Source organism: Hypanus sabinus, chromosome 13, assembly GCF_030144855.1.
Source record: "Hypanus sabinus isolate sHypSab1 chromosome 13, sHypSab1.hap1, whole genome shotgun sequence".
Lineage (NCBI taxonomy): Eukaryota > Metazoa > Chordata > Chondrichthyes > Myliobatiformes > Dasyatidae > Hypanus > Hypanus sabinus.
In genome coordinates, this window is record NC_082718.1 from 79,946,368 (window position 1) to 79,974,349 (window position 27,982).

Here is a 27,982-nt window from a genome sequence, read left to right on the forward strand (position 1 = left end):
GTGAGCCTCTCTTTCTTTCTTTCTCTGTCTCTCTCTCTTCTCTCACTCTCTCTCTTTCTTTTTCTCTCTACAAATAATCAATCCTGTTGGTGTTGCTTGCAGTTTAAGTGCTATTTGTACTGAAGCCTCCTTTCTCTCAGTTCTGTTTACTTATAATCCCCAAATCACATCCATCTAACACAAACTTCCTTTTCACTGTACCACTCACTTCCTGTACATCTGAATTATAAATGTTTGATATCCATCATTAATGCAACATGATTGGATATGAACTCAATCCCGCTGTGTTGGTTATTTGCAAAGGAAAATAACTTCTTTGATGCCATCATCAGTTTGAATCTTGTTGCCACCCATGAATGCTCATCAGGGGCAATGATGGTCACACTGCAGTCACCTTGTTACTTACATAGTAGTTTTTTATTTAGATTGAGAAGGAAAGATTGTACTTTAAATCAACACATACTTTAGTATTTCCTTTCCAGCTTACATCCTGTTTGATAGGTTTAGCTCTGACACTGGCCCCACATCAGGCTCCTGAACTAGTGAGGATAACTTCACTCACTTCAATGCTGAAGTGACTCCACAAACCACAGACTCACTTTCAAGGACTCTACAACTCAGTATTATTTATTTTACTTTAAAAAAATATTATTTGTATGATTTGTCCTTTTTTTTGCCAGTATCTGTCAGATATAGTTTTTCATAAATTCCATCGTGCTTCTTTATTTTCCTGTAAATTCCTGCAAGTAAATGAATCTCAAGGTGGTAGTTGGTGAACATACACACACTTTGCTAATGTCATGCCCTGCTTCATATTTTCACTGTTATGCTGTATGTATTTCACTTTGGCAGTTCTGTGAGAGCAGCCTGTTCTGTTTTCATGCTTGTTTGGGTTACTGTTGAGATCAGAGATGAGGAGAAATGTGTCCCATTCAATTAGGATGGTTGGATTAACGGGAGGTTTTTCTGGTGAGGGGCACTAAGGCTGGGCTTGGAGCTTTTGTTCGGGAGGAGATGGAAGAGGGAAGACGCTGGGGAGAACCGGTCGTAGCATACGATCGGTGAGAGACCTGTTTGTTCGCGATGGATGGCGAGCGACATTAGGAAGGTGGTGTGAGCTTCCACGTTGACCGAGGGCCCAGCGCGTGAGTGACAGATGAGCTCCAGCTTGTGCACGTTTGACTGTTTAATTAGAATGGGCTCTTTTCTTTTGTTATTTTTTACTAACCCTTTTGTTAAGATTCATAAATATAATTTCTGTAATCATATGCAGTGCACTGTCTGTTATTTTGTGACATTAATTTGTAACACAGCATCCACACAAACCGGGGTTTGGGGTGGGATCGAATGCGTCTCAATCTCATGATTTGGCAGGGCTGAAGGTTGTCTTCTCTAGACCTTCACAGCCAAGGAAACCAGGGTGTTTCATTAATAAATTTACTTTTAACTTTGAACATCACGGGGATCAATGCAGTCCTCATATCAATAGCCAAATTGCTTGTAATTAGGCGCCCATGATAGCGCACCAGTTAGTGGGACACTGGGGGCATTCCAGAGCTCTGAGTTCAATTCCAGCACACTGGTAAGGAGTTTGTACATCCCCCCCGGGACTGTGCGGGTCTCCTCCAGAGGCTCCAATTTCCACGTACAGTCCAGAGACGTACCGTTTAGTATGCTAAGCGGTCCTGTGATTAGTCTAGTGTGGGTCGCTGGGCCGGAAGGGCCTGTTCCACGCTGTATCTCTAAATAAAATAAAACATATTTTAAAAAGTTACCAGCAAATGGTAGAGAAACAAATGGGCTTGTATTAGAGGTACCTCCGAGGTGGGAGTAATGAGGAGCAGGAGTCAGGCAATTGTGTTGAGGTTAAGTTACAGTCCAAAACACACAGCGCCTCATCTGAGAAGGAGCAACGTCACACAATGAATTGCATCCCGATAGCTTATTTGATGGTGAATAGGTGGTGTTTTTCAAGCTCCAGGCCAGATTGAAAAGGTCAGGGGGCAAGGGTCAGGTAGTTCTGCTCGCCTCTGCACTGAACTGAGGCTGTGGCCTGTAACTAACTGGATCGGCTGCTGGCCTCGTGTCTGTCGATTCACTTTCATGAGCTTCAGTTCTGAATGCTATTTGCTTAATTTTAATGTCTGTGCGATTTGTTTTTTTACCCCTGCACGTTGGGTGATGGACGGTTTTCGTTTTTAAGTGGGTTCAATTGGATTTATTTGTTTTGTGGCTCCCCGTGAGGAGATGGATCTCAGGGTTGTATACAGTTTACATACTTTCAGAGCAAATGGATTTTGAGCTTTGTAAAATGCCAATAAACAATAAAACCTCAAATCTTGAAATTCAGAAACAAAACAGAAAGAAAAACCAGAAACATGAGGAAATCTGCAGATGCTGAAAATTCAAGCAACACACACAAAATGCTGGTGGAACACAGCAGGCCAGGCAGCATCTATAGGAAGAAGCACTGTCGATGTTTCAGGCCGAGACCCTTCGTCAGGACTAACCGAAAGGAAAGATAGTAAGAGATTTGAAAGTAGGAGGGGGAGGGGGAAATGCGTAATGATAGGAGAAGACCGGAGGTGGTGGGATGAAGCTGAGAGCCGGAAAGGTGATTGGCAAAAGTAATACAGAGCTGGAGGAGGGGAAGGATCATGGGACGGGAGGCCTTGGGAGAAAGAAAGGGGGGAGGGCAGCACCGGAGGGAGATGGAGAACAGGCAAATAACTAAATATGTCAGGGATGGGGTAAGAAGGGGAGGAGGGGCATTAATGGAAGTTAGAGAAGTCAATGTTCATGCCATCAGGTTGGAGGCTACCCAGCCGGTATATAAGGTGTTGTTCCTCCAACCCGAGTGTGGCTTCATTTTGACAGTCGAGGAGGCCATGGATAGACATATCAGAATGGGAATGGGACGTGGAATTAAAATGTGTGGCCACTGGGAGATCCTGCTTTCTCTGGCGGACAGAGCGTAGGTGTTCAGCGAAACAGTCTCCCAGTCTGCATCGGGTCTCACCAATATATAAAAGGCCACTACGGGAGCACCGGACGCAGTATACCACACCAGCCGACTCACAAGTGAAGTGTCGCCTCACCTGGAAGGACTGTCTGGGGCCCTGAATGGTGGTGAGGGAGGAAGTGTAAGGGCAGGTGTAGCACTTGTTCCGTTTACAAGGATAAGTGCCAGGAGGGAGATCAGTGGAAAGGGATGGGGGGGGACGAGTGGACAAGGGAGACGCGTAGGGAGTAATCCCTGCAAAAAACTGAAAGGGGGGGAGGAGGGAAAGATGTGCTTGGTAGTGGGATCCCGTTGGAGGTGGCGGAGGTTACGGAGAATTATACGTTGGACCCGGAGGCTGGTGGGGTGGTCGGTGAGGACAAGGGGAACCCTATCCCGAGTGGGGTGGTGGGCGGATGGGGTGAGGGCAGATGTGTGGGAAATGGGAGAGATGCGTTTGAGAGCAGAGTTGATGGTGGAAGAAGGGAAGCTCCTTTGTTTAAAAAAAGGAAGACATCTCCTTCGTCCTGGAATGAAAAGCCTCATCCTGAGAGCAGATGCGGTGGAGACGGAGGAATTGTGAGAAGCAGATGACAGAAGCAGAAGCAAGAGACAGGGTGGGAAGAGGAATAGTCCAGGTAGCTGTGAGAGCCTGTAGATTTATAGTAGATATCAGTAGATAGGCCGTCTCCAGAGATGGAGACAGAAAGATCAAGAAAGGGGAGGGAGGTGTCGGAAGTGGACCAGGTAAATCTGAGGGCAGGGTGAAAGTTGGAGGCAAAGTTAATGAAGTTGACGAGCTCAGCATGCGTGCAGGAGGCAGCGCCAATGAAGTCACCAGTATAGACTTGGAACATGGACTGTTCCACAAAGCCAACAAAAAGGCAGGAATAACTGGGACCCATATCGGTGCCCATGGCTACACCCTTGGTTTGGAGGAAGTGGGAGGAGCCAAAGGAGAAATTATTGAGAGTAAGAACTAATTCCGCTAGACGGAGGAGAGTTGTGGTAGGGGGGAGTTGGTTAGGTCTGGAATCCAAAAAGAAGCGAAGAGCTTTGAGACCATCCTGGTGGGGGATGGAGGTATATAGGGACTGGACGTTCATGGTGAAAATAAGGCTGTGGGGACCAGGGAACTTAAAATCATTGAAAAAATTCAAAGCGTGAGAAGTGTCACGAACATAGGTGGGAAGAGATTGAACAAGGGGAGGATAAAACAGTGGCAAGGTATGCAGAAATGAGTTCAGTGGGTCAGTAACAAGCTGAGACAATGGATCTACCTGGACAGGCAGGTTTGTGGATCTTGGGTAGGAGGTAGAAATGGGAAGTGCGGGGTGTGTGAACTATGAGGTTGGTGACAGTGGATGGGAGATCCCGTTGGTGATGGTATAGGAGACAGTGGCCTGGTGCTCCTTAGTGGGGTCATGATCAAGGGGTAAATAAGAGGTGTTATCAGAGAGTTGTCGCTGTGCCTCAGCCAGGTAGAGGTCAGTACGCCAGACAACAACAGCTCCCCCCTTATCAGCAGGTTTTATTGAGAGGTTGGGATTGGTGCGGAGGGAGCGGAGAGCAGAGCGTTCGGAAGGAGTGAGGTTGAAATTGGAACAGGGTGCAGTGAAGTCAAGACTGTTGATGTCCCATCGGCAATTAGCAATAAAGAGATCCAGAGCAGGCAGAAGACCAGAGTAGGGTGTCCGTGAAGAGGAGGAGGGTTGAAGACGGGAGAGGGGGTCATCGGTGGGGGTAGGAGAGACCTTGCCAAAGAAGTAAGGTCGGAGACGGAGCCGGCGGAAGAAGAGTTCAGCGTCATGGCGTACGCGGAACTTGCTGAGATGTGGGCGAAGGAGGACAAAGCTGAGGCCCTTACTGAGGACAGAGCGTTCTGCCTCAAAGAATTGAAGGTCGGAGGGAATGGAAAAGACCCAGTACGGATGAGAGATGGGATCAGAGGGGGGAGGGAGGCTGGTAGTATCGGTGGAGAGGGGAGGGTTGGGGTGAGAGGAAGATGGAGCCTCTGAGGGCCCAGGAGCTGACGATGGGATCTGAGGGAGAGGGGATTACAGAGTGATGGTGGGGGAAGGGGAGACGGGAGTCACAATCACAGCACGTGAAGACCCGGCCTGGAGTTCAAGGCTGGAAAAACTGGAAATAGATTAGGCAGGGTTATTCCAGGCTATTACTGGAAATTGTCACAGACTGGTAGGGGTAAGTAGAGCAAGATGAATGAGTGATATCAACCTGGGCACTTAGAATCATCTGATGTCCTGATAAAGGGTCTCGGCCCAAAACATCGACTGTTTACTCTTTTCCATAGATGCTGCCCGGCCTGCTGAGTTCCTCCAGTATCTTTTCTACAGGCGGTTGTAGAGGTCAAGTCACTGGGTACATTTAAGGGAAAAGTTTGATAGATCCTTGATTAGACAGGGCATGAAGGGACATGGGGAGACTGGGGCTGAGGGGGAATTGGATCAGCCATGATGAAATGGTGGCACAGACTCAATGGGCCAAATGACCTAATTCTGCTCAACATGGATTCAATTCGTGCAAAGTGTAACTTGAATTTGAAGTATTCCACCACACGGTTTACTAAAGCCAATTGAATCATAGCACATGAGTGAGACTGTTCATATTTGAACAAGGTTTGTTTAGACGTGGGAGAATAGGGGAGAGAGAGAGAGTACAAAGAGGATTAGAGGGGGTAACTGATTGGAAGGATAAATGACCACAGGTTAAGAGGACCTAATTCATGTTTATTTTCTCACTAGGTTCAAGTGCTGACTGAAGTCAGATACAAGGCTGCGCAGAAGTAAATTGTACAGGCCATGGGTAACAACACAAGTGACAACTTCAGTGACTTCGACGAGTTTGACTTCAGCGAAGGGGAAAACCACCTAATCCGTGAAGCCTCCGCCTCCTCCCTTGACCTGAATGAGAACGAGTTCCTGGAACAGAACGGTGCCACCATTTACATGTACATCATCGGGGAGGCGAAGACGTCCTTCTATAAGGTCGGTCACAGCATCTGCCCGCAGCGGCTGCAGGCTAAAATCCAGGATGGAAATCCGCGGAAGCTGATCTTCAAGAGTGTTCTGAAGCTCAAGCTATTGAAGAATAAGCGAGGGGCCTTTTTCAAGTTGAAGGACTTGGCCAAGTGCATTGAAGCTGACATTATCAGGGAACTGGCCGAGTTCTGCTGTGACCACCAGCAAACTGCAAATTGGTTTGAGTTCACGCTGGGGACAAAGCCTGTCCTGTATGATTTATTTAACAAAAACATTTATAACACTGTGAATTTGAACAAAGACTGGGTCAAAGTGGAACCTGTGCCTAAGAAATGTAACCAGTGGGGAAATGACCAGTATAAATCAGCACCCAATACCTCTCATTAGACTACAGCTCCTTCTGCCATCCATTAAGTTGTTTAAAAGCTTTTGAAAATCACAATTAGATTCCAGCCTGTAAATCAAAACCACTACTCTATATATAATCTTAACTCTGTGATCAGATACCACTCTATAGAAACTGAACTACCTGCTGACAGGGTGTAGGGGTGTTATCTTAGCCTGTCAGTGGCCACTGAACCCTGGAAGGAGGTGGAGGCTTTGGAGAGTTTACCAGGATACAGCCAGGATATATCGAGAGGCTGCACACACCCGGCTTAACTTCTTGGGAGCAGTGTAGTGCTGTTGCAGGTTTATTAAATTCTGAGAGTCATAGATAGAATAGAAAGCAGGTAGTTATTTCTCCGTGGTGACAGTGCCCAATGCTCAAGGGCGTGCATTTAAGGTGAGAGACTAGGAAGTTCAAAGGAGATGTGTGAAGCAAGTTTTGTTTTTACGCAGGGAGTGCTGGGTGTCTGGAATGGACAGCCAGGGGTAGTGGTAGTGGTGGAGAGAGACTCTGAGACAATCAGAGAACAGAGGGGATATGGATCGTGTTTAGCCAGAAGAGATGGATGTAATTAGGGGTCGTTAGTTTAATTATTTTGATAGAACACCATAGGTCAAAGATCCTGTACTATTCTGCATTCGAATTAAATGTCTGCAGTTAGAACACAATTTTGGTTTCAGTTGCCGGATACGATTTGCACATGGTAGGAAAAGTGAGCGCCCGGTTACCCGATCGACTGAGGACCCCAGCTGCCACACTGGGAGTGACTTAGCATTGGAGGGCACAGGTTATGCAAAGCTCCTGCTTCAGGAGGGACGTCCTATATCCCAGGCGGAGTGACATCACTCCGCTCTCCTGGCTGCCTTGCTCAGTGGCTGCTACAACACAACTGGCTCTCACGTTCTCATCCAATCTTCATCCAGATGGGCGAGGAACGCCAGCAAGATGCCCTTGACCATGTTCTTCAGCCTCTTGGTAACCCTTTCAAGGTGGTCAAAAAGAAAGTTGTGAAGAACCTACCTGTTTCATGGAAGTCTTCATAGAGTTCCCAGAATAGATGTTGCCGGGTTCTCAGTGAAGTTTTGTCAGTGTTCTCATGCTTTCCAGCTATAGCAATAGAAACATATTTAATTCTTACTTGCACCAGTTCATCATTTATACCCAAGCAAGAACATTTCACGACAGCTGCCTGCCACCGAGCATTCAGCTTCTTTCCGAGTGCTACGGGCTGCTCCGAACACGAACATCAACTCCTTTAACCAAACAGCATCTTGACCACTGGGGAGAAAATGGTGTTTCTGCTAAAGGTCGGAAGATTGTTAAATCTCCATGCAATGTCAGATAAGTCATTCTGCAATAGCTGCTATAAGGAGAAGATGAAGTTGAACTGGGTCTCAGTGATTTTATGATCCTGGGGTTCTTTTAAAAGTCCAAGACTGAATGAAAACTTTGTTGCTTCATGATTGTTCACTTTAAAGTTTAAACAAAGGAACAGATACAGAACATGTGAACTAAAGGCAGAGAGATACAAGACAAGATGACACACAGATGGAGCTTTTGCAAAAGCTGGTACTTTAATACTCAAGATAAAACCATATTTTTGAGATTAAAATGACCTAATCAATATCACGGCACAACACCTAGCTATTGAAAAATGAAAAATGTAGTAAACCGTTATGTACCTGCTATACCACTTTTCCACCAGCAGGTGGAGATAGAACCCCACATAATGTATTGTGAAAATGTGCAAGTTTAAAAAAATGTTAGTGAACCACAATTTTAGTCTTGCATTAATTCAACTAATATTTTACCAAAAACACAAACAATAACAAATAATTCCAACGCCAGTTTGCCAGCTATTACTTGGAGATTCACTGGACCAAGATTACTTAAAGCCTATCCGTACAGAGCACTTCCTTTTATATGTCCAGGTTCTGTGCTTAGTACAGGCCGAGAGGCCTTCATCAGGAAAATAAAAAGACTTGCTTCTCCTTTGTAAGTAAAAGTGATATCTTGACTGAGGTGTGGTCATTGCTATGCAGTAATAAAAACAACATCGACCAGATTCTTGTTGAGATCATAGCCTAAGAGTTAATGCCACCATCCATATTTTTCAGTGTAAAGTGAATCCCTAAAGTGAGATTGTTGCAAGAAATGAGCAAAGAGAGGGAACAAGCACCCGTCCAAGTTGATGGAAATCACACGTAAAGTACATGTTCAGTCTTCTCTTGACCATATTTTTGTTCTTATATAGAGATACAGTGCAGTAGCAGGCCGTTCCAGTACAACGTAGTCACACTGCATCACCCAGTTACATGCATGTGACCAATTAACCTGCTACCCCGTACGCCTTTGGAATGTGGGAGCAAAACAGAGCACCTGGAGAAAGCCCACACAGTCACGGGGAGAACAGCCAGCGACGGAATTGAACCTGTATTGCTGTACCATGCTATATTGCAATGATTTGCTTCTGCCAATGGCTTTAATGCTGCTACATGCTCCTCAACAACTTCAATAAATACCACCAGTGTGAGCAAGCCAGGAATAACTGAATCCACACCTGAAGTTTGAATGTGAGAAGTTTTTCCGGTTAAGCTGGCGCCTGCGTACAACGCTCCCACAGTCGACATCTTCCGGATAGACAACAATACCATTCATTTCACATCTGGCTTTTTTGGCTTGAGTGTGCTTCTGGATCTGTTAGAGCCTGTGATTTGCGGTTTGGAAGTCGTTTGGCTGTTCCAGTGCTCTGCAGTCTCCGAGAAGCTTCCAGGAGGCTGAGTCAGTGAGCGTAGGGCTCATGGTGAGGAGACTACTTGCTGGGTGTAAGCCCATGTTTGACTTTTTCTCGCTGTTGTTTGCCAATTAGAATGTTGATGGAGATTGAAACATCGAGGCAAATGCAGAGGGTGAGGGCCGCCTTATGATCGGTGGTGAGTCGCTCTGCTGCCAGAGAGGGGAGAGCCTGCTACTGTGCCCGGAGAACGTTACCCAGGTCTTTTGCATTTTAGTTACGGATGTAGACTTTTTATCCATCTTATAGTTATTTATATTCTCTGTTTTTTGCCCCATCTTTCTTTCTTGTTTGGTTTTGTGCACGGGAGGGGGACTTGGGGGGTCAATGGTCCTGTTCTGTCTTTTGTTAATTTTTTTTTGTGTGGGGAGGAGGGACTTGGGGGTTAATGTTGATTCTATCGTTCTTTTCTTTCTTGGTCTCGTGGCTACCTGGGGAAGAAGAATTTCACAGTGGTATACTTTGATAATAAATGAACCTTCGACACTAGTAAAGACAAGGTGCTTAGGGCTGCAAACAGCACAGGGAAATGTTTTACAGATTTCAACTAAAGATAAATAGCGCCAGACAACAACCTCGGTTTCTCGACTCCTGCTCTGGAGATGTAGTTGCAAGAGGACGGGCGGGTACCCTCCATTCACTGAAAGGCAGAGAAGGGGGTAAGGGGGGATTTCTGCAAAACCAGGACTCGAATCCAGCTGTGAGGGTCCGGATCAATTTCAACAGCAGGTCTTGCGACTCTCCCATGGTTTCTCTTCTCCTCATCTCCCGTGCACTCATATGCCACCTACCTCACACCCCTCTTGTCTATGTAGCCTGATTCTGAAATTACTTTTTGTGCCCCTTTGTGCACTCACGTATGTAAAATTATTCCAACACATAATAATTTGTCACAACCGGGGGCTGTTTTTTAAAAAGAGATTTTTTCCCCACTTAGTATGTGGATTGCATTTTTTCAAGTATGCAGTGTCCCTTGGATTGTCTACCTTTTACACCTAATGGTTTGTCTTTGGACTAGCTCTGCGTTGTAGGTGTCTCATTTGGGATCATGGGGATTGTTGAGCTCTCTTTGTACTTACCACTTTTATTCAATTTGGGGTAACTGAATTAGCATGGTATGTGTAATGTCTTTGTCTTTCGGGGTTATTGCTTCGTCTGGACTGTTGGATTGGTCCTGCATTCAGGGTGTATTTCAGAGGGTCTTACCGACCCCTCTTCACTCGGTCATTGTGGATCCTTGTCTGGTGAAACGCAGAACGAGCTCTACTGTATATCGTGAGTGATTTCAGTTCATCAAGATTCTGTTTAGCTTGCTCAAGTCCTTGTTAGTTTTTCTGGTTAAGTAATAAATCTTCGGTTTTGTTTAAATTGCCGATGTCTCTGGGTTCCTGCACTCGATTCACTGGTGACCCTGACACAGCCACATCTCAGTGGCTTCCCCTTGCTGGCAGCCACTCAGCTGTGAGATTTCCAGCATCTGCACGTTGTCCCTTGTTTGTGGTTCAGCAGTGAGTACGTCACGTTGCAACAAAGCCACTAACGTTTTGCCCTCTCGCAGAGAGAGGAAGGTGACACGGAATGGTAGGCAGCTGACTAGTGAGAAACAGACTGACTGGCTTGCATAGCATGGTACTGAACTCCTCTGCAAAGAGCATGACTGAAGATGCCAGCAAATAACTTTGCTCCACAGCCAAATTTAAACTCCAACTTAGATTCCAAGAATCTGCAAATAGTTAAGTATCTGTTTAAATTGTCCTGGTGGTCATGATGGTGTGGGAGGGGGAGGATGTAAATACTTCCTTCCCTGATTAGAATCCTCTTCCAAACACCCACCCCATCCACCGGACGCCCTTACGGCCCAGAGACAAAGTTCAGCAGGGCATTTTCTGGAGATGCCAGTGTAGGTCTCTCTGTTCTGAAATTGACGGGGCCTGCTGCAGGAGCAAACAGGATTCTAGGCTGAAATTGAACAGGGTAGCTGTGGATTTGAGAGCTCCACCATCCACCATTCCCCATCAGTTTCCTGCTGTATTCCGTTCCCAATGAAGGCACACGGGAGCCCATCTCCTCGTTTCTCTCTTGGTGTCCATTCAGTTCCTCAGCACTCTCCGACAATCAGGTAGGACTTATTCCCACCCGGTGCTGCCGGCTTTGAGGTGGCTGGTGAGGCTAATGTCGGACCTTGTTTCTACCACAGGAAGGGCGGGAAGTGTGTGTGATGGTTGGGTACTATGAGAGATGTCACAGCCTTCTGCTTTTTATCCAGGGTTTCTCCCTCCTCCCAATAAAGTGTTCAGCTCCCCCTCCCCTATTATCACTCCGGCCTCTTACATCTTCTCACCTGCCTCTCACTTCCCCTGAATCCCCACCTCCTTCCTTTTCTCCCATGGTCCACTCTCCTCTCCGATCAGATTCCTTTCTCCCCAGCCCTTTACTTTTCCTACCCACCCTCCCAGCTTCACCTATCACCTTCTAACTATCCTCCTTCCCCTCTCCCCCACCATTTTATTCTGGAATCTTCCCCTTCCTTTCCAGTCCTGAAGAAGGGCGTCGACTGTTTATACATTTTCATAGATGCTGCCTGACCTGCTGAGTTCCTCCAGCATTTTGTGTGTGTTACTCTGGATTCCCAGCGTCAGCAGACTTTCTCACGTTTAGAATGATCTTTCTCCATTCTCACAGTTCGCTGTGGATAATATGTCTTTTCAAGAGAGCTTTGAGAACACCTTTGAATTATTTCTCTGTGCTCTCCATAACTGCTTGCTCAAAGCTGGACATCGGGCGTGTGAGATACATTGTCCAATGAGGGTCATGAACATAATGATGGGGATGTTGGCCTGGGAGAGCACCGGGACATCAAGCTGCTCTGTGTAGCTAACACCTGTGTGTGTGCATGTTACTTCTGGACACTGTCAAATCATTCACGAGAGAATCGTGCTTCACAGTATCCACAAAACTGAGCTCCTCTACCAATCTGCTCCTGCTGTAAACAAACAAACAAATAATTAAATAAATACTGCCTCCAAACACTCTGTTCATTAGACTGTTTTACTCTCTTTTATGAACGTACTTTGTTTAATCAAAATTGTAAAGATTGGAACATGATGTGTTTTTGATCTAAAAAGATTTTAGATGCAATTACTGAGAATTTAGTAAGATTTTGAAGAATTATTATGCCACTGAAGAATCATCATCATCATTATATGCTGTCTCGTTTTACATATGCGATCGTGGTCTCATGACCATGATTGATCTTGCAAAAAGTTTCATAAAAGTGGTTTGCCTTCGGCTTCTTCTGGGTAGTGTCTTTACAAGATGGGTGACCCTAGCCACTGTACAACAAAATACATTGATGAAGGTAGAACAGTGGATGTAGTAAGACTTTTGACAAAGTTGCCCATGCGAGGCTCATTCAGAAAGTAAAGAGCACGGGATCCAAGGAGACCTTGCTTTGTGGATCCAGAACTGGCTTGCCCACAGAAGGCAAACAGTGATTGTAGATGGGTCATATTCTGCATGGAGGTTGGTGACCAGTGGTGTGCCTCAGGGATCTGTTCTGGGACCGTTACTCTTTTTGATTTTTATAAACAACCTGGATGAAGGAGTAGGAGGATGGGTTAGTGAGTTTGCTGATGACACAAAGGTAGGACGTGTTGTAGATAGTCTGGAGGGCTGTGGTGTCAGAGGTTACAGCGGGGCATTGATAGGATGCAGAATTGGTCTGAGAAGTGGCAGATGGATTTCAAACCAGATAAGTGGGAAGTGGTGCATCTTTGTAAGTCAAATTTGAAGACAGAATATAGTATTAAAGGTAAGATTCTTGGCAATGTGGAGGATCAGAGGGATCTTAGGGTCTGCGTCCACAGGGCATTCAAAGCTGCTGCACAGGTTGACAGTGTTGTTAAGAAGGTGTATGGTATGTTGGCATTTATCAACCATGGGATTGAGTTTAGGAGCCGAGAGGTAATGTTGCAGGTCTATAGGACCCTGGTTCGACCCCACTTGAAGTACTGTGCTCAGTTCTGGTCGCCTCACTACAGGAAGGATGTGGAAGCCATAGAAAGGGTGCAGAGGAGATTTACAAGGATGTTGTCTGGATTGGGGAGCAGGCCTTATGAGAATAGGTTGAGTGAACTTGGCCTTCTCTCCTTGGAGTGACAGAGGATGAGAGGTGACCTGATAGAGGTGTATAAGATGATGAGAGGCATTGATCATATGGAGAGCCAGAGGCTTTTTCCCAGGGCTGAAATTACTAACACAAGGGGCCGTGATTTTTAGGTGCTTGGAAGTTTTATGGAGGGGAAGTCAGGGGTAAGTTTTTCTCACAGAGAATGGCGGGTGCGTGGAATGCACTGCCAGCGACGGTGGGGGGAGGCAGATATGATAGGGTCTTTTAAGAGACTCTTAGATAGGTACATGGAGCTTAGAGAAATAGAGGGCTACTAGGTAGGGAAATTCTAGTTTCTGGAGGAGGTTACGTGGTTGGTACCACACTGTGGGCCGAAGGGCCTGTAATGTCCTTAATGACAGATGCCGCCTTTTAGAGGCATCGCTCCTTGAAGGTGTCCAGGATGCTGGGGAGGCGAGTGCCCGTGATGGAGCTGACTGAGATTACAACTTTCTGCAGCTTGCTTCGATCCTGTGCAGTGCTCACACCCCCCTCCCCCCATACCAGATGGTGATGCAGCCAGTGAGAGTGCTCTCCATGGTACATCTGTAGAAATATGTAACATACCAAGTCTCCTCAAACTCCGAATAAAGTATAGCCCTTGATGCCTTCTTTGTAGCTGCATCGATACGTTGGGTCCAGGATAGATCCTCAGAGATGTTGATACCCAGGAACTAGAAGCTGCTCACCCTTTCCACTGCTGATCCCTCGATGAGGACTGGTGTGTGTTCCCTTGCCCTGTCCCTTATGAAGTCCACAGTCAACTCTTTGGCCTTACCGACGCTGAATGCAAGGTTGCTACTGTGACACCACTCCACCAGGTGACTGGAGTTGAAGTGGCAGATTGAAAACCTCCCATCAGAACTAGGAAAGAGGAAGAAAACAACTTTCGAATGTAGATCAGGTGGGGGAAGGATGTATGAATAGGAAAGTGGAATATCTGTGATAGGGTAATTCAGAATTTGAGTGGTTGATGCTCTCTGACATCAGAATTCTAAATGGACATTGAACCCATGACCACTACTCACTACTTTTTTTCTTTTGGCACTATTTATTTAATTTAACTTTAGAAATACATACGTATACTGTATTGTACATTTACGTGCAAGCGGTTAACAGCACAAGAGAAGATGCAGAAGTGGATTAAGTATCAGAGCCCGTTTTCTGTTGGGAATTCAATGCAGTTTATCACCTCCTTGACCCTGTTCTACTGCATATCAACATTTCTTCTGAAGGGATTCTTATCTGCGAGATCGAATTAAACTCAGTTTAAGATTATGCAGCAAAATGTGCTGGACATACAGATGAGAAAACCTGTGCTATTTTACAGGAATTCAATTCTGCAGATTAGCGAGGTCTGCTTACCTTAGGAGCAGGATAAGTGCTCTCCTTCCTCAGAAATTCCCAACCTAGTAGACGTAGAAGGAATTGGGCAGCTTCCAGAAAGCACTACAGTGGCTGGGACTATTCCGGGAAGTGTGCTATTTATCTGTTACTGAGAAATTACATGAAATATGGGCATTGCCGTTCACCAAATTGCGCCGGAAGATAGGGTCACCAGTTGCAACTCTGAAACCCTACTCTGCTGATGCTTCCTTAGCTACCAGTAAGGGCCGTGTTGTAGTGGAATTATACCTGTTGCACCAAACGCTGATTGTGATGTTGTACCCCACTCATTCTTTACACTTTTCCACAAGGCAGCAAGTTCCAAGGGGATTTTGAACAGAGGTACGAATCTGGAATATTATTGATCTGTACAGTTCCAAGAAGTCTGTCCATTCAAACTCATTAAATGACAGTAAATATAACAGTGGTCATAAACAGGCCCTTTGGCCCATTGGGACCATGCTGGCCCTTCCCACCTGCACCAATCTCATTTGCCAGCACTTGAACAACACCCGTCTATGCCTTTTTACAGGGAATGGGATTGAACAGGAAAGTGGGGAGGTTCTAGAAATCTCATCGCTGATCGGCTGTGTGGCAAACTTAAATTCTTGAAACTTGGGTTGTTTAATACAATTTAATAACACTAGGCGTTTCTGTATTTATTTATTCAGTGAATATTATTATTATTATGAGTAGTAGTTCATCTTGGGGGTAGTGAAGCTACCCGGATCCTCTCCTGAGTCCTCCTCACATTGCGTTTCAGTAGGTGGCGGTAATGCCACCACCAATCAGAAACCAGGAAGGAAAAGGGGAACCAGAACGAGGAATAAATGTTCCCACTTCTTTCCCAGTCCTGATGAAGGGCCTGTAGACTGTTTATTCCCCTCCATAGACACTACCTGATTTGCTGAGTTCCGCTAGCACTTTGAGCGTGTTTCTCCTTTAATTCATATTGTCCTTAAAGGCAGACTTTTGTCCTCAGAGCAATCCCGTCTACCTGTTTATTCTCCTACAACATTCACCTGAAGGCGCTCCTGCCCGCACCCTCACTGGGAGTAATTAAAAACAACTGGCATTTCGCTTGCAAAGCAGCGCATCTTTTGCATGTACAGTACGTACGCGTGGGTGTGTGGCTGTGTGGGTGTGTGGGTGTGTGTGGGTGTGTGGGTGTGTGTGGGTGTGTGGGTGTGGGTGTGTGGGTGTGTGTGGGTGTGTGGGTGTGTGTGGGTGTGTGGGTGTGGGTGTGTGGGTGTGTGTGGGTGTGTGGGTGTGTGTGGGTGTGTGGGTGTGTGGGTGTGTGTGGGGTGTGGGTGTGTGGGTGTGTGGCTGTGGGTGTGTGGGTATGTGGGTGCGTGGGTGCGTGGGTGTGTGGGGTGTGGGTGCGTGGGTGTGTGGGTGCGTGGGTGCGTGGGTGTGTGGGGTGTGGGTGCGTGGGTGTGTGGGGTGTGGGTGCGTGGGTGTGTGGGTGCGTGGGTGTGTGGGGTGTGGGTGCGTGGGGGTGTGGGTGCGTGGGTGCTTGGGTGCGTGGGGTGTGGGTGCGTGGGTGCGTGGGTGTGTGGGTGTGTGGGTGCGTGGGTGCGTGGGTGCGTGGGTGTGTGGGGTGTGGGTGCGTGGGGTGTGGGTGCGTGGGTGTGTGGGTGCGTGGGTGCGTGGGTGTGTGGGGTGTGGGTGCGTGGGTGTGTGGGGTGTGGGTGCGTGGGTGTGTGGGTGCGTGGGTGTGTGGGGTGTGGGTGCGTGGGGGTGTGGGTGCGTGGGTGCTTGGGTGCGTGGGGTGTGGGTGCGTGGGTGCGTGGGTGTGTGGGTGTGTGGGTGTGTGGGGTGTGGGTGCGTGGGTGCGTGGGTGTGTGGGGTGTGGGTGCGTGGGGTGTGGGTGTGTGGGGTGTGGGTGTGTGGGGTGTGGGTGTGTGGGTGCGTGGGTGCGTGGGTGTGTGGGGTGTGGGTGCGTGGGTGCGTGGGTGCGTGGGTGCGTGGGGTGTGGGTGCGTGGGTGCGTGGGTGTGTGGGTGCGTGGGTGCGTGGGTGCGTGGGTGTGTGGGTGCGTGGGTGTGTGGGTGGGCGGGGGGAACCGGGCCCGGAGCACTCAGGACAAACCCACTCGGTCACAAGTAGGATGCCCTTCATCCACAGCCGGCTCCGAGGATCGGGAGCGAGCTCGGGTTGCCTCCGCCCGCCCGCCCGCCCGCCCGTTATCCACGGCATGGCTGCAGTATAATGTACACGTCCAGTCCCCATTGTGATGAGGAGCTTTCGAGACTAGCGGCATTGGCGCTTTCTGAAGAAACAAACGAAAGTACTGCAGAATGGATGAAGCGGTTGTGGGGGGGGCTCGAGCCCGGCTGGACAGCGGCTGAATTCGGGGCTGCCTGCGCATATTCTGCCGATCCGTGCAACAGGCATCATGGAAGTGTTCCGGCTTCCAGCTGGTGAGTAGATTCGCTTTCACTAAATTGCCCGAGTGTGACAGAAAGGCAAGTTTGGACGAGTACGTGCACAGTAAGATTAAAAATTGTTTCCCGCACAAATAGGTAAGATCTAAATCGAGATTGGGAACTAAAAAAAAAGCAAAATTAAAATGGAGATTTGGGGAAACTAAATGCGAACTGACTAAAGTCCCTCGTTCCGGCTTATCTCGATACCGGATGAAAACAACAGTTGAACCCTCGGGGATATCCATGTAAATTGCAAGAATCTGGCCGGACTGGTGGAGAATGTGGGTGGAACCCGTATTCCGAGCTCAATCGCCCTTCAAACTAGATAAGTTTAACATTCAGCGCCAGTGTGCAGGTGGAGCAGGATAACAGAGATCCATTTCGCCAGAGCCCCGGAGGATTTAACACCATGAGTTTCAAAGCAGCGTTAAATGTGTGGTCAGACTTTTGGACTTACGAAACGCAAAAGGTTATGGTGGTTAAAAACCGACATATAGCAATCACCTACAGAATTATCCAGTTTGCCATTATGATGTACTTTTTCGTGTAAGTATATTGTGGAATTCGGGCCGGTCGCATTAAGTTTGAACGGAAGAAAATGCTGTTAACACCGCGGTTATTCTGCACAACTCGATTGATTTCTGATTTTCGGTTCTGACGAAGATTTTCTACCTGAAACGTTAACTCGGTGTCGATTTCCATTTTGTCCAACTTTTCCTTTATTTTATATTATCGAGGCTTCTTTTTCTTCCGTTACGATCGAGTTTCTGTGGCGTAGCTTCATTCATAAAGTGGTACTTTGATAAAACTTTGATAAACTACATGTGGGTAATGTTGGTAAACTGACAAGCAGCGAATAGCAACCCAGATATTTTTTTTCTAGGTGTTTGGAAAGATTTCACAAGATGACCGTGTTCAAGGGAACTATAAACAAGATCACGTTGCGGCTCCGTTAAACTTACTCATGAAACTCAATGTTTAATCTGAGAAGTTATATACAGTCATCCTGGGGTTGTTTTACACTCGGTGTGAGATAATTTCCGACCACACACACACACACACACACCTCTTTGAGGGGTAAATACTGGGACGTGTACTGTAGAACTGTATATAACTTCTCAGATGAAACATTGAGTTTCATGAGTAAGCTTAACGGAGCCGCAACGTGATTTTGTTTATAGTTCCTTTGAACACGGTCATCTTGTGAAATCTTCCCAAACATCTAAAAAAATATTATCTCGGTTGCTATCCGCTGCTTGTCAGTTACCAACATTACCCACATATAGGGACTACCGGTTTCCGTGAGGTTAAGGGATCAGAGGTAGAGAGGGCCAGCAACTTGAAATTTCCTGCTGTTATTATTTCGGTGGAACGGTCTCGGAAAGGAACCTCCCGGAGGCGCAGTGTGGCCCTCGGTCAGAACGGAGTACAGTAGACATGATATTTGCCGTGAGGCAAGTCCAGGAGAGAACAGAACAGGCCTCTGTACTCTGCCATCATTGACCTGACAAAGGCCTTTGAAACTGTAAACAGGGAGGCTCCCTGGATCATCTTGGGACGTTACAGATGCCCGAGGAAATTCGTGAAGATGATCCAGCTGCACCTCGACGGAATGTCAGGACGGGTCCTTCGCAGTGGTGATAGATTAGCTGCGTTTGCCATTTCCAATGGGGTGAAGCAGGGCTGTGTACTGGCCCCGGTCCTGCTCAATCTGTTCCTCATGCTGTCACGTACTGTCAAGGCCTGAAGGAGGGAGTGTACATCAGGGTCCGATCGGACGGCTCTCTCTTTGACCTTCGCCGCTTGATCGCTCCGACGAAGTGCCTCCGTATGGTCATTCAAGAAACCCTGATGACCGTGCGCTCCTGGCGCACAAAGACAGTGATCTACACTTGATGCTGAACAAATTCGCAGACGCTGCTACGCCCTTTGGCCTGACTATCAGCCTGAACAGGACTGAAGTACTTCGCCCGCCCGCGCCAAACACCAACTGCATAGACCCAAAAATCACTTGGTTGACAAATGTAAACAGCTTCAAAAACTTGGGAAGCATCATCTCGAGTGATGGGTCTTTGGACTCCAGGCTCTGGGGAGGCTGCGTACAAGATTGCTAAATCAACACGGCGGGTCGGCATCTCCGCAGAGCCGTGGTCATCCCTTCTCTCCTGATGGATGTGAGGCCTGGACTCTGTACCGACAACACATCAAACAGCTGGAGACATTTCACATGCGCTCCATCCTTGGCATTCGTTGGCAAGACCTGGAGCTCCTGGATCGCCCGGAGTCCACCAGCATTGAGTCCCGGATGGGTGGGACGCGTCCTCAGCATGGACGACCACCGTATGCCTCGCCAGCTGTTCTATGGTGACAGCGAAGAGACCTCAAGCTCGTCCACGCAAGCTCTACAAAGACGCTGTGAAGGAAACCCGACGCTAGTCAGGGGAACTCGAAGCTGCGGCTGCTGACAGAACCCGCTGGCGAGCCCTGTGCTATGAAGCCTACACCAGTTTTGAAGACCGGTGCTGCCAAAAACTGATGGAAAACCGTGAGCGGCGACACAGAGCCGCAGCCGCAATTATTACAACAACGGACTTCCAGCGCTCCCAGACGGGTCCTGCAGAGCCACCTCCGTGTTCACAGATGAACCGCGGGAACCATCCCGGGTCAATTAGGCTGAAAGCATGGGAGCACCTTTACTTCCTGAGGACTCCGTGAAGATTCTGCATGACATCTAAAACCTTGTCAAGCTTGTTATAGATGTGTAGTGGAGAGTATATTGACTGACTGCATCACAGCCTGGTGATCAAACACCGATGCCCTTGAACGGAAATTCCTACAAAAACTGATGGATACAGCACACCGATACGGAGCGCTGTGGCAGGAAAGCAGCGTCCATTATCGGGGACCCCCACCACCCAGGACACGCTCCCTTCTTGCTACTGCCGTCAGGAAGAAGATACAGGAGTCTCAGGACTCACACCAGCAGGTTCAGGAACAGGTATTACCTCTCAACCATCAGGCTCTTGAACCTAAGGGGATAGATAACTTCACTCAACTTCACTTGCCCCATCATTGAAATCTTTCCACAACCAATGGACTCACTGACAAGGACTTTTTGTCTCATGTTCTCGGCATTTATCGCGCAGTTATTTATTATAGTTCTTTCTTTCGGCACTTGCACGGTTTGTTGTCTTTTACACACGGTTGAAAAGGCAGGTTGGTGCGGTCTTTCATTGATTCAGTTCATTTATTAAATATGCCCACAAGAAAATTGAGTTTCGGGGTCTTTCGGGAAAGCTAAATGCGGACTGACTAAAGATCCTCGTTGCTATTTATCTTGATACCGCACGAAAACATTTTGAAGACAACAGTTGAAGCCTTCAGGATGTCGATGTAATTTGCGTGAACCTGGTAGAGGATGTGGGTGTAAACCGTAGTGAGATCTCACTCGTCCTTTAAACTTGAGAGTTAAACACTCAGCGACAGTGAGGAGGGAGGAGGATAAGAGAGGTTCATTTCGCCAGAGCCCGGTAGGATTTAATACCATGAGTTGCAATGTGTGGATAGACTTTTGGAGTTACCAAACGCCAAAGATATTGGTGTTTAAACCCGGAATTATAGGGATCATCCACAAATTCATCCAATTTGGCATAATAGTGTACTTTGGCGTGTAAGTATATTCTGGAATTCGGCGTGTTTGCATTAAGTTTGAATGAAAGAGAATGACGTTAACACAGCGGTTATTCTGCACGACTCGTTTGATTTCTGATTTTTTTCTCTCGGTTCTGACGAAGATTTTCTACCTGAAACGTTAACTCGGTGTCGATTTCCGTTTTGTTCCACTATTCCCTTATTTTACAATATTGAGGCTTTTTCGCCCGTTCCGATCGAGTTTCTGTGGCGTAGATCCATTCATAAAGTGGTACTTTGATAAAACTTTGGTCATCCTGGGGTGGTTTTAGACCCGGTGTTAGATAATTTTCGACCGCCCCCCCCCACCCCCATGCTGCAGACGGTCTGGTCTTCAAAGTAAACAGTAATGCCGCTTTGAGGGGTAAATACCGGGACGCGTAGAACTGGATGTAACTTCTCAGATTACAGTTTCATGAGTGAGTTTAACGCTGCCGCAACGTGATCCCGTTTGTAGTTCCTTTGAACGCGGTCATCTTGTGAAATATTCCCAAACGCCTCAGAGAAAAAATATCAGCTGGGTAGATATCTCGCAGCTTGTCAATTTATCAACACTAATCAGATATAGGAACTATCGGTTTGCCCGGTCCCAGTCAGATTAAAGGATCAGAGGTGGAGAAATCAACTACTTTAAATTCCTCGCTGTTATTATTTTGGAGGACCTGTCCTGGCCCAGTAAGTGCAATTACGAAGAAAGTTTGTGAAGATTCCGCATGGCATCTAAAACTTCGACAAACGTATGTAGATGTGTACTGAAGAGTATATTGACTGACTGCATCACAGCCTGGTATGGAAACATGAATACCCTTGAAAGGAAATTACTACAAAAAGTAGAGGTTATGGCCCAGTCCATCAAGGGTAAAGCTCTCCCCACCTTTGAGCACATCTATACTGTATTCTCACAGGAAATCGGCATCCATCACTACCCCCACCACCCAGTTCATGGTCAGTTCTTGCTGCTGCCAACAGAAAGAAGGTAAAGGAGCCTCACTGCCAGTTTCAGAGACAGTTATTACCCCTCAACCATCAGGCCTTTGAACCAGAGGGGATAACTTCACTTAACTTCACTTACCCCATCATTAAAATCTTCCCACAACCAAATGGACTCACTTTCAAAGACTCTTCCTCTCGTGTTCTTGATATTTATTTATTATAATTATTTCTTATTTATTATTGTACTTGAACAGTTTGTTGTCTTTCGCTCATTAGTTGAATATCCAAGTTGGTGCAGTCTTTCATTGATTCTATCATGTCTTTACTAAATACGCCCACAAGAAAATGTGGAGATTCGGGATCTTTCGGGAAAGCTAAATGTGGACTGACTAAAGTCCCTCGTTGCTATTTATCTTGACACTGGATGAAAACATTTTGAAGATAACAGATGAAGTTTCGAGGGTATTGATTTAACTTGTGTGAATTTGGCCAGGCTGGTGGAGGATGTGGGAGTATTCAGATCTCAATCGGTCCTTCAAACTAGAGAGTTAAACACATCGCAGTTTAAGTGATGAATATGGTGACATATATGTATTTTGGTAATAAATTTATTTTGCACTTTGAAACAGCCCCTTCATCAGAAATGGGGAAGAGAGAAAGCCAGTTAATTCCAAGTGGGGATGGATGAACAGGACAAGGGAAGTTCTGATAGCGTTAGGGTTGCTGTTAATGAAGCAGACTCGATGGTCCAATTCTGCACCTTTGCCTTATGCTCTGAGCGAAAGAGAAAGGGCTCAATGGAACAGGTGGCATCTCGAGAAAAGCTAAGTGACACTTACAGGGGTGTAATCCGCAGCAGAGACGGAATCATTCTGAAACCAAGAGGAAGTGGCAAAGGAAGTGGTTAAGTGATCTGTGCTAACAACATTTAAAAGTTAGGAGGTAGGAAAGATTTAGAATTATACTGGCCAAATATAGACAAGTGGGCTGAAACTTGGCTACAGGAGGGGCAGGACTGGCAGCTCGATGTTTCAGATGTGATAGAGGCAGAGGGATGAAGGGTGGGGGAGGTGGCTTTGCTTGTCAGAGAAAACATTACAGCAGTGCTCTGGCAGGACAGATAGGGCTTGTCTACCGAGGCCATGTGGGTGGAGCTGAGAAATAGGAAAGGTATGACCACATTAATAGGGTTGTATTATAGACCACCCAATAGTCAGTGAGAACTGGAGGAGCAAATCTGCAGAGAGATAACAGACAACTGCAGGAGGCAAAATGTTGTGATTGTAGGGGATTTTAATTTTCCACACATTGATTGGGACTCCCATACTGTTAAAGGTCTAGATGGGTTAGAGTTTGTGAAATGTGTTCAGGATAGTTTTCTAAATCAATATATAGATGTACCAACTAGGGCGGATGCAATATTAGATCTCCTATTAGGAAATGAGTTAGGGCAGGTGACGGAAGTGTTTGTAGGGGAACAGTTTGGTTCCAGTGATCATAACGTCATTAGTTTCAACTTGATCATGGATAAAGATAGATCTGGCCCTTGGGTTGAAGTTCTAAACTGAAAAAAGGCCAAATTTGAAGAAATGAGAAAGGATGTAAAAAGCATAGATTGGGACAGGTTGTTCTCTGGCAAGGATGTGATTGGTAAGTGGGAGGCCTTCAAAGGAGAAATTTTGAAAGTGTAGAGTTTGTATGTTCCTGGCAGGGCTAAAGGCAAAATGAATAAGGATAAGGAACCTTGGTTCTTGAGGGATATTGGAACTCTGATAAAGAAGAAGAGAGAGATGTATAGGCAATAGGGAGGAAATAAGATACTTGAGGAGTATAAAAAGTGTAAGAAAATACTTAAGAAAGAAATCAGGAGGGCTAAAAGAAGACATGAGGTTGCTTTGGCAGTCAGGGTGAAGGATAATCCTAACAGCTTCTACAGGTATGTTAAGAGCAAGAGGATAGTATGGGATAAAATTGGTCCTCTTGAAGATCAGAGTGGTCGGCTATGAATGGAACCAAAAGAAATGGGAGAGATATTAAATGGGCTTTTTGCATCTGTATTTACTAAGGAAACTGGAATGGAGTCTATGGAAACAAGGCAAACAAGTAGGGAGGTCATGGAACTTATACAGATTAAAGAGGAGGAGGTGCTTGCTGTCTTGAGGCAAATCAGAGTAGATAAATCCCCAGAACTTGACAGGGTATTCCCTTGGACCTTGAGGGAGACTAGTGTTGAAATTGCAGGGGCCCTGGCAGAAATATTTAAAATGTCAATATCCACGGGTCAGGTGCCGGAGGATTGGAGTTCCGTTGTTTAAAAAAGGCTCAAAAAGGTCTTGTAGTTCCGTTGTTTAAAAAAGGCTCAAAAAGTAAGCTGGGAAATTATAGGCCAATAAGTTTGATATCAGTAGTAGGTAAATTATTGGAAGGAATACTAAGAGATAGGATCTACAAGTATTTGAATAGACAGGGACTTATTAGAAACAGTCAGCATGGCTTTGTGCATGGTAGGTCACATTTAACCAATCTATTAGAGTTTTTCGAGGAAGTTATCAGGAAAGTGAATGAAGGGAAGGCAGTGGATGTTGTATACATGGACTTCAGTAAGGCCTTTGACAAGGTCCCACATGGAAGGTTAGTTGGGAAGATTCAGTCGCTAGGTATACATGGTGAGGTAGTAAATTGGATTAGACATTGGCTCAATGGGAGAAGCTAGAGAGTGGTAGTGGAGGATTGCTTCTCTGAATGGAGGCCTGTGTCTAGTGGTGTGCCACAGGGATCAGTGCTGGGTCCATTGTTATTTGTCATCTATATCAATGATCTGGATGATAATGTGGCAAATTGGATCAGCAAATTTGCTGATGATACAAAGATTGGAGGTATAGTGAACAGTGAGGAAGGTTTTCAAAGCTTGCAGAGGGATTTGGACCAGTTGGAGAAATGGGCTGAAAGATGGCAGATGGAGTTTAATGTGGACAAATATGAGGTATTGCACTTCGGAAGGTCAAACCAAGGTAGAACATACAAGGTAAATGGTAGGACACTGAGGAGTGCAGTAGAACAGAGGGATCTGGGAGTACAGATACATAATTCCTTAAAAGTGGCATCACAAGTAGATAGGGTCGTAAAGAGAGCTTTTGGTACATTGGCCTTTATAAGTCAAAGTATTGAGTATAAGAGTTGGAATGTAATGGTGAGGTTGTATGAGACTGAATTTGGAGTATTGTGTGCAGTTTTGGTCACCTAATTACAGGAAAGATATTAATAAGGTTGAAAGAGTGCAGAGAAGGTTTACAAGGATGTTGCCGGGACTTGAGAAACTGAGTTACAGAGAAAGGTTGAATAGGTTAGGACTTTATGCCCTGGAGCGTCGGAGAATGAGGGGAGGTATATAAAATTATGATGGGTATAGACAGAGTGAATGCAAGCAGGCTTTTTCCACTGAGACCAGGGGAGGAAAAAACCAGAGGTCATGGGTTAAGCGTGAAGGGGGAAAAGTTTAAAGGGAACATTGGAAGGGCTTCTTTATGCAGAGAGTGGTGGGAGTGTGGAATGAGCTGCCAGATGAAGTGGTGAATGCGGGCTCACTTTTGACATTTAAGAAAAACTTGGACAGGTCTATGGATGAGAGGGGTTTGGAGGGATATGGCCCAGGTGCAGGTCAGTGGGATTAGGCAGAAAAATGGTTTGGCACAGCCAAGAAGGGCCAAATGGCCTGTTTCTGTGCTGTAATGTTCCTATGGTTCTGTGGATTCTATGGGACTAGCTTATAAGGGCACATTGTTCAGCCAGGAGCTCCTGCTTCTATCCTGTATGACTCCAGGGCTATATAAAATCAGAATCAAGTTTAATATCACTGGCATATGTCATGACATTTTTTAACTTTGTGACAGCAATACAATACAATACATGATAATTGAAAAAGAACTGAATTACAGTGTGTATTTATAAAGTTAAATAAGTAGTGCAAAAATAGGAATAAAAAAAGTATTGAGGTAGTGTTCATGGGTTCAATGTCCATTCAGAAATCTGTTGGCAGAGGGGAAAAAGCTGTTCCTGAATCATTCAGTGTGTGTCTTCAGGCTCCTGTACCTCCTCCCTGATGGTAGCAATGAGGAGAGGGCATGACCTGGCTGATGGGAGTCCTTAATGATGGACGCCTCCTTTTTGAGACATCGCTCCTTGCTGGGCAGGCGAGTGCCCGTGATGGAGCTGACTGAGTTTACAACGCTCAGCAGCCTACGTTGATCCATACGAGGCAGTGATGCAGCCGGTTAAAACGCTCTTCATGGCAATTCAGGTTATGGTTTTGTGATACAGAATCAAACAGACTGAAGAACACCAAAATGGCTATTCAGCCCTACAGAGTTTTGCTAGTATTTATCTTTTTAAGATTCATGCCTCTCTCTTCTGTTTCTCCTACAGCCATAGCTTTTAATTCCAGAATCTTCCACATTTTTCTCTCATTTCCTAATAAATAGGGTGATGCTAAATGCCTTGCCTATTACCTCTGTTAGCAGATTCCTCATTCTAATCACTTCTGGATTTTAAAAAATCTCTCTCAAATTCCTTACATACATTACATTTAAGGTCCTTGTTTCTTTTAATTATTTAAAAATTGAAACACTTTTAAGTCTATCCTATTAAACTATTTTAAATTCTTAACAAAATATATCAGGTTACGTCACAGACTATCTCACTCCTTTAAAAAAGCTTCGCTCTATTCAATGTAAACACAAGAGATTCTGCAGATGTTGAAAATCCAAAGTAAAATACAAAATGCTGGAGGAGCTCAGCAGGTCAGGCAGCATCTATGGAGAAATGAACAGACCAGTTGTCATTTTGGGACAAATCCTTCTTCCGGACTGGAAAGGAAGAGGGAAGTTAACAGAATAAAAAGGTGGGGGAGGGGAAGGAGGCTAGCTAGAAGGTGACAGGAGAAGTTGGTGAGTGGGAAAGGTCAAGGCTGGAGAAGAAATAATCTGGTAGGAGAGGAGAGTGGCCAATAGAAGAAAGGGAAGGAGGAAGGGACCCAGGGGAAGTAAAGGGTGGTGAGAAGTGAAAGGTCAGAGTGGAAATGGGAGGGGGTGGGAATTTGTTCACTGGAAGGAGAAATCGATACTCATGCCATCTAGTTGGAGGGTACCCAGATGAAAAATAAGTTTTGCTCCTCCAGCCTGAGGGTGGCCTCATCTTGGCACAAGAGGAGGCCATAGATTGACACATCAGAACAGAAATAGGAATCGGAATTAAAATATTTGGCCACGGGAAGTCCCACTTGTGGCAGATGGTGCGGAGGTGCTTGACGAACTGGTCCACCAATTTACAACGGGTCTTACCAACGTAGAGGAGGTCACATCAGGAGCACTGGTCACAATAGACGACCCAAGCAGATTCACAGATGAAGTGTTGCCTCACCTGGAAGGACTGTTTGGGTCTGTGAACAGAGCTGAGGGAGAAAGTGTAGCACTTGGGACACTTGCAGGGATAAGTACCTGGAGGGAGATTAGTGGGGAGGGATGAATAGACAAGGGAATCACGGAGAGAGAAATCCTTGCAGAAAGCAGAGGTGGGTGATAGGATCTCTTTGGAGATGGCAGAAGTTGAAGGGGATAATGTGTTGGATGCAGAGGCTGATGGGGTGGTAGGTAAGGACAAGGATTACCACAAGAGACCCTTAATATCCATGCAACTGGAAATTGTACCTGATTCTTAAATATTTAATGGCACAAAAATTAAATTATCTTGAACACAGTACACAAGAGCATTATAGGAAATTGTTGGCTAACTTAGTAGCCATCGACACATTTATATAAAAGAAAGGGCTGTTTCATCCCTTATAAAACAGCAAATTTCCTCTGTAAGCTTACACATTTTATCAAACCTTTGGTTATTATAAAACTCACAATTTTGTGCTGAACCCTCTACCTGCACATAGTCCATTTCCCTCCATTCTCTGCATGTTCATACGCTCGTCTAAGAGACTCTGTTGAATCTATCTCTACTACCATCCCTGGTCCTCCAAGAGGACCACAACCTTGACATTGGGTTTGGAGGCTTGCGTGCCTCAGTGACCCAGAGAGCTCTGTTGCCTGGAGTCAGGACTTGGTGTGTGGACTCTTGGGAGGGTCACCCATGCCAAACAAGTCAAAGGGTGGTCCACTAGTCCACCAAATTCAGAGATTCAAGCTCAGG

At 46.1% G+C, this 27,982-nt stretch overlaps 1 protein-coding gene across 6 annotated transcripts in view; it reads left to right on the forward strand.

Annotated features, from left to right (window-relative positions):
- Nucleotides 1-16,773: 16,773 nt before the first annotated feature.
- The window catches only part of LOC132404044 (P2X purinoceptor 2-like), an 86,269-nt gene continuing 75,060 nt past the window's right edge, over nt 16,774-27,982 (forward strand). Inside the window, exon 1 of one of the 6 annotated variants that reach the window (XM_059988022.1) lies at nt 16,774-17,161. In XM_059988022.1, the coding sequence (XP_059844005.1) occupies nt 16,950-17,161 (212 nt within the window). In that variant the 5' untranslated portion in view covers nt 16,774-16,949. Of the gene's footprint in view, nt 17,162-17,458; nt 17,714-20,686; nt 20,838-27,982 lie in introns of those variants that run through there. The other 5 variants (XM_059988017.1, XM_059988020.1, XM_059988016.1 and 2 more) reach the window with 5 other exon arrangements.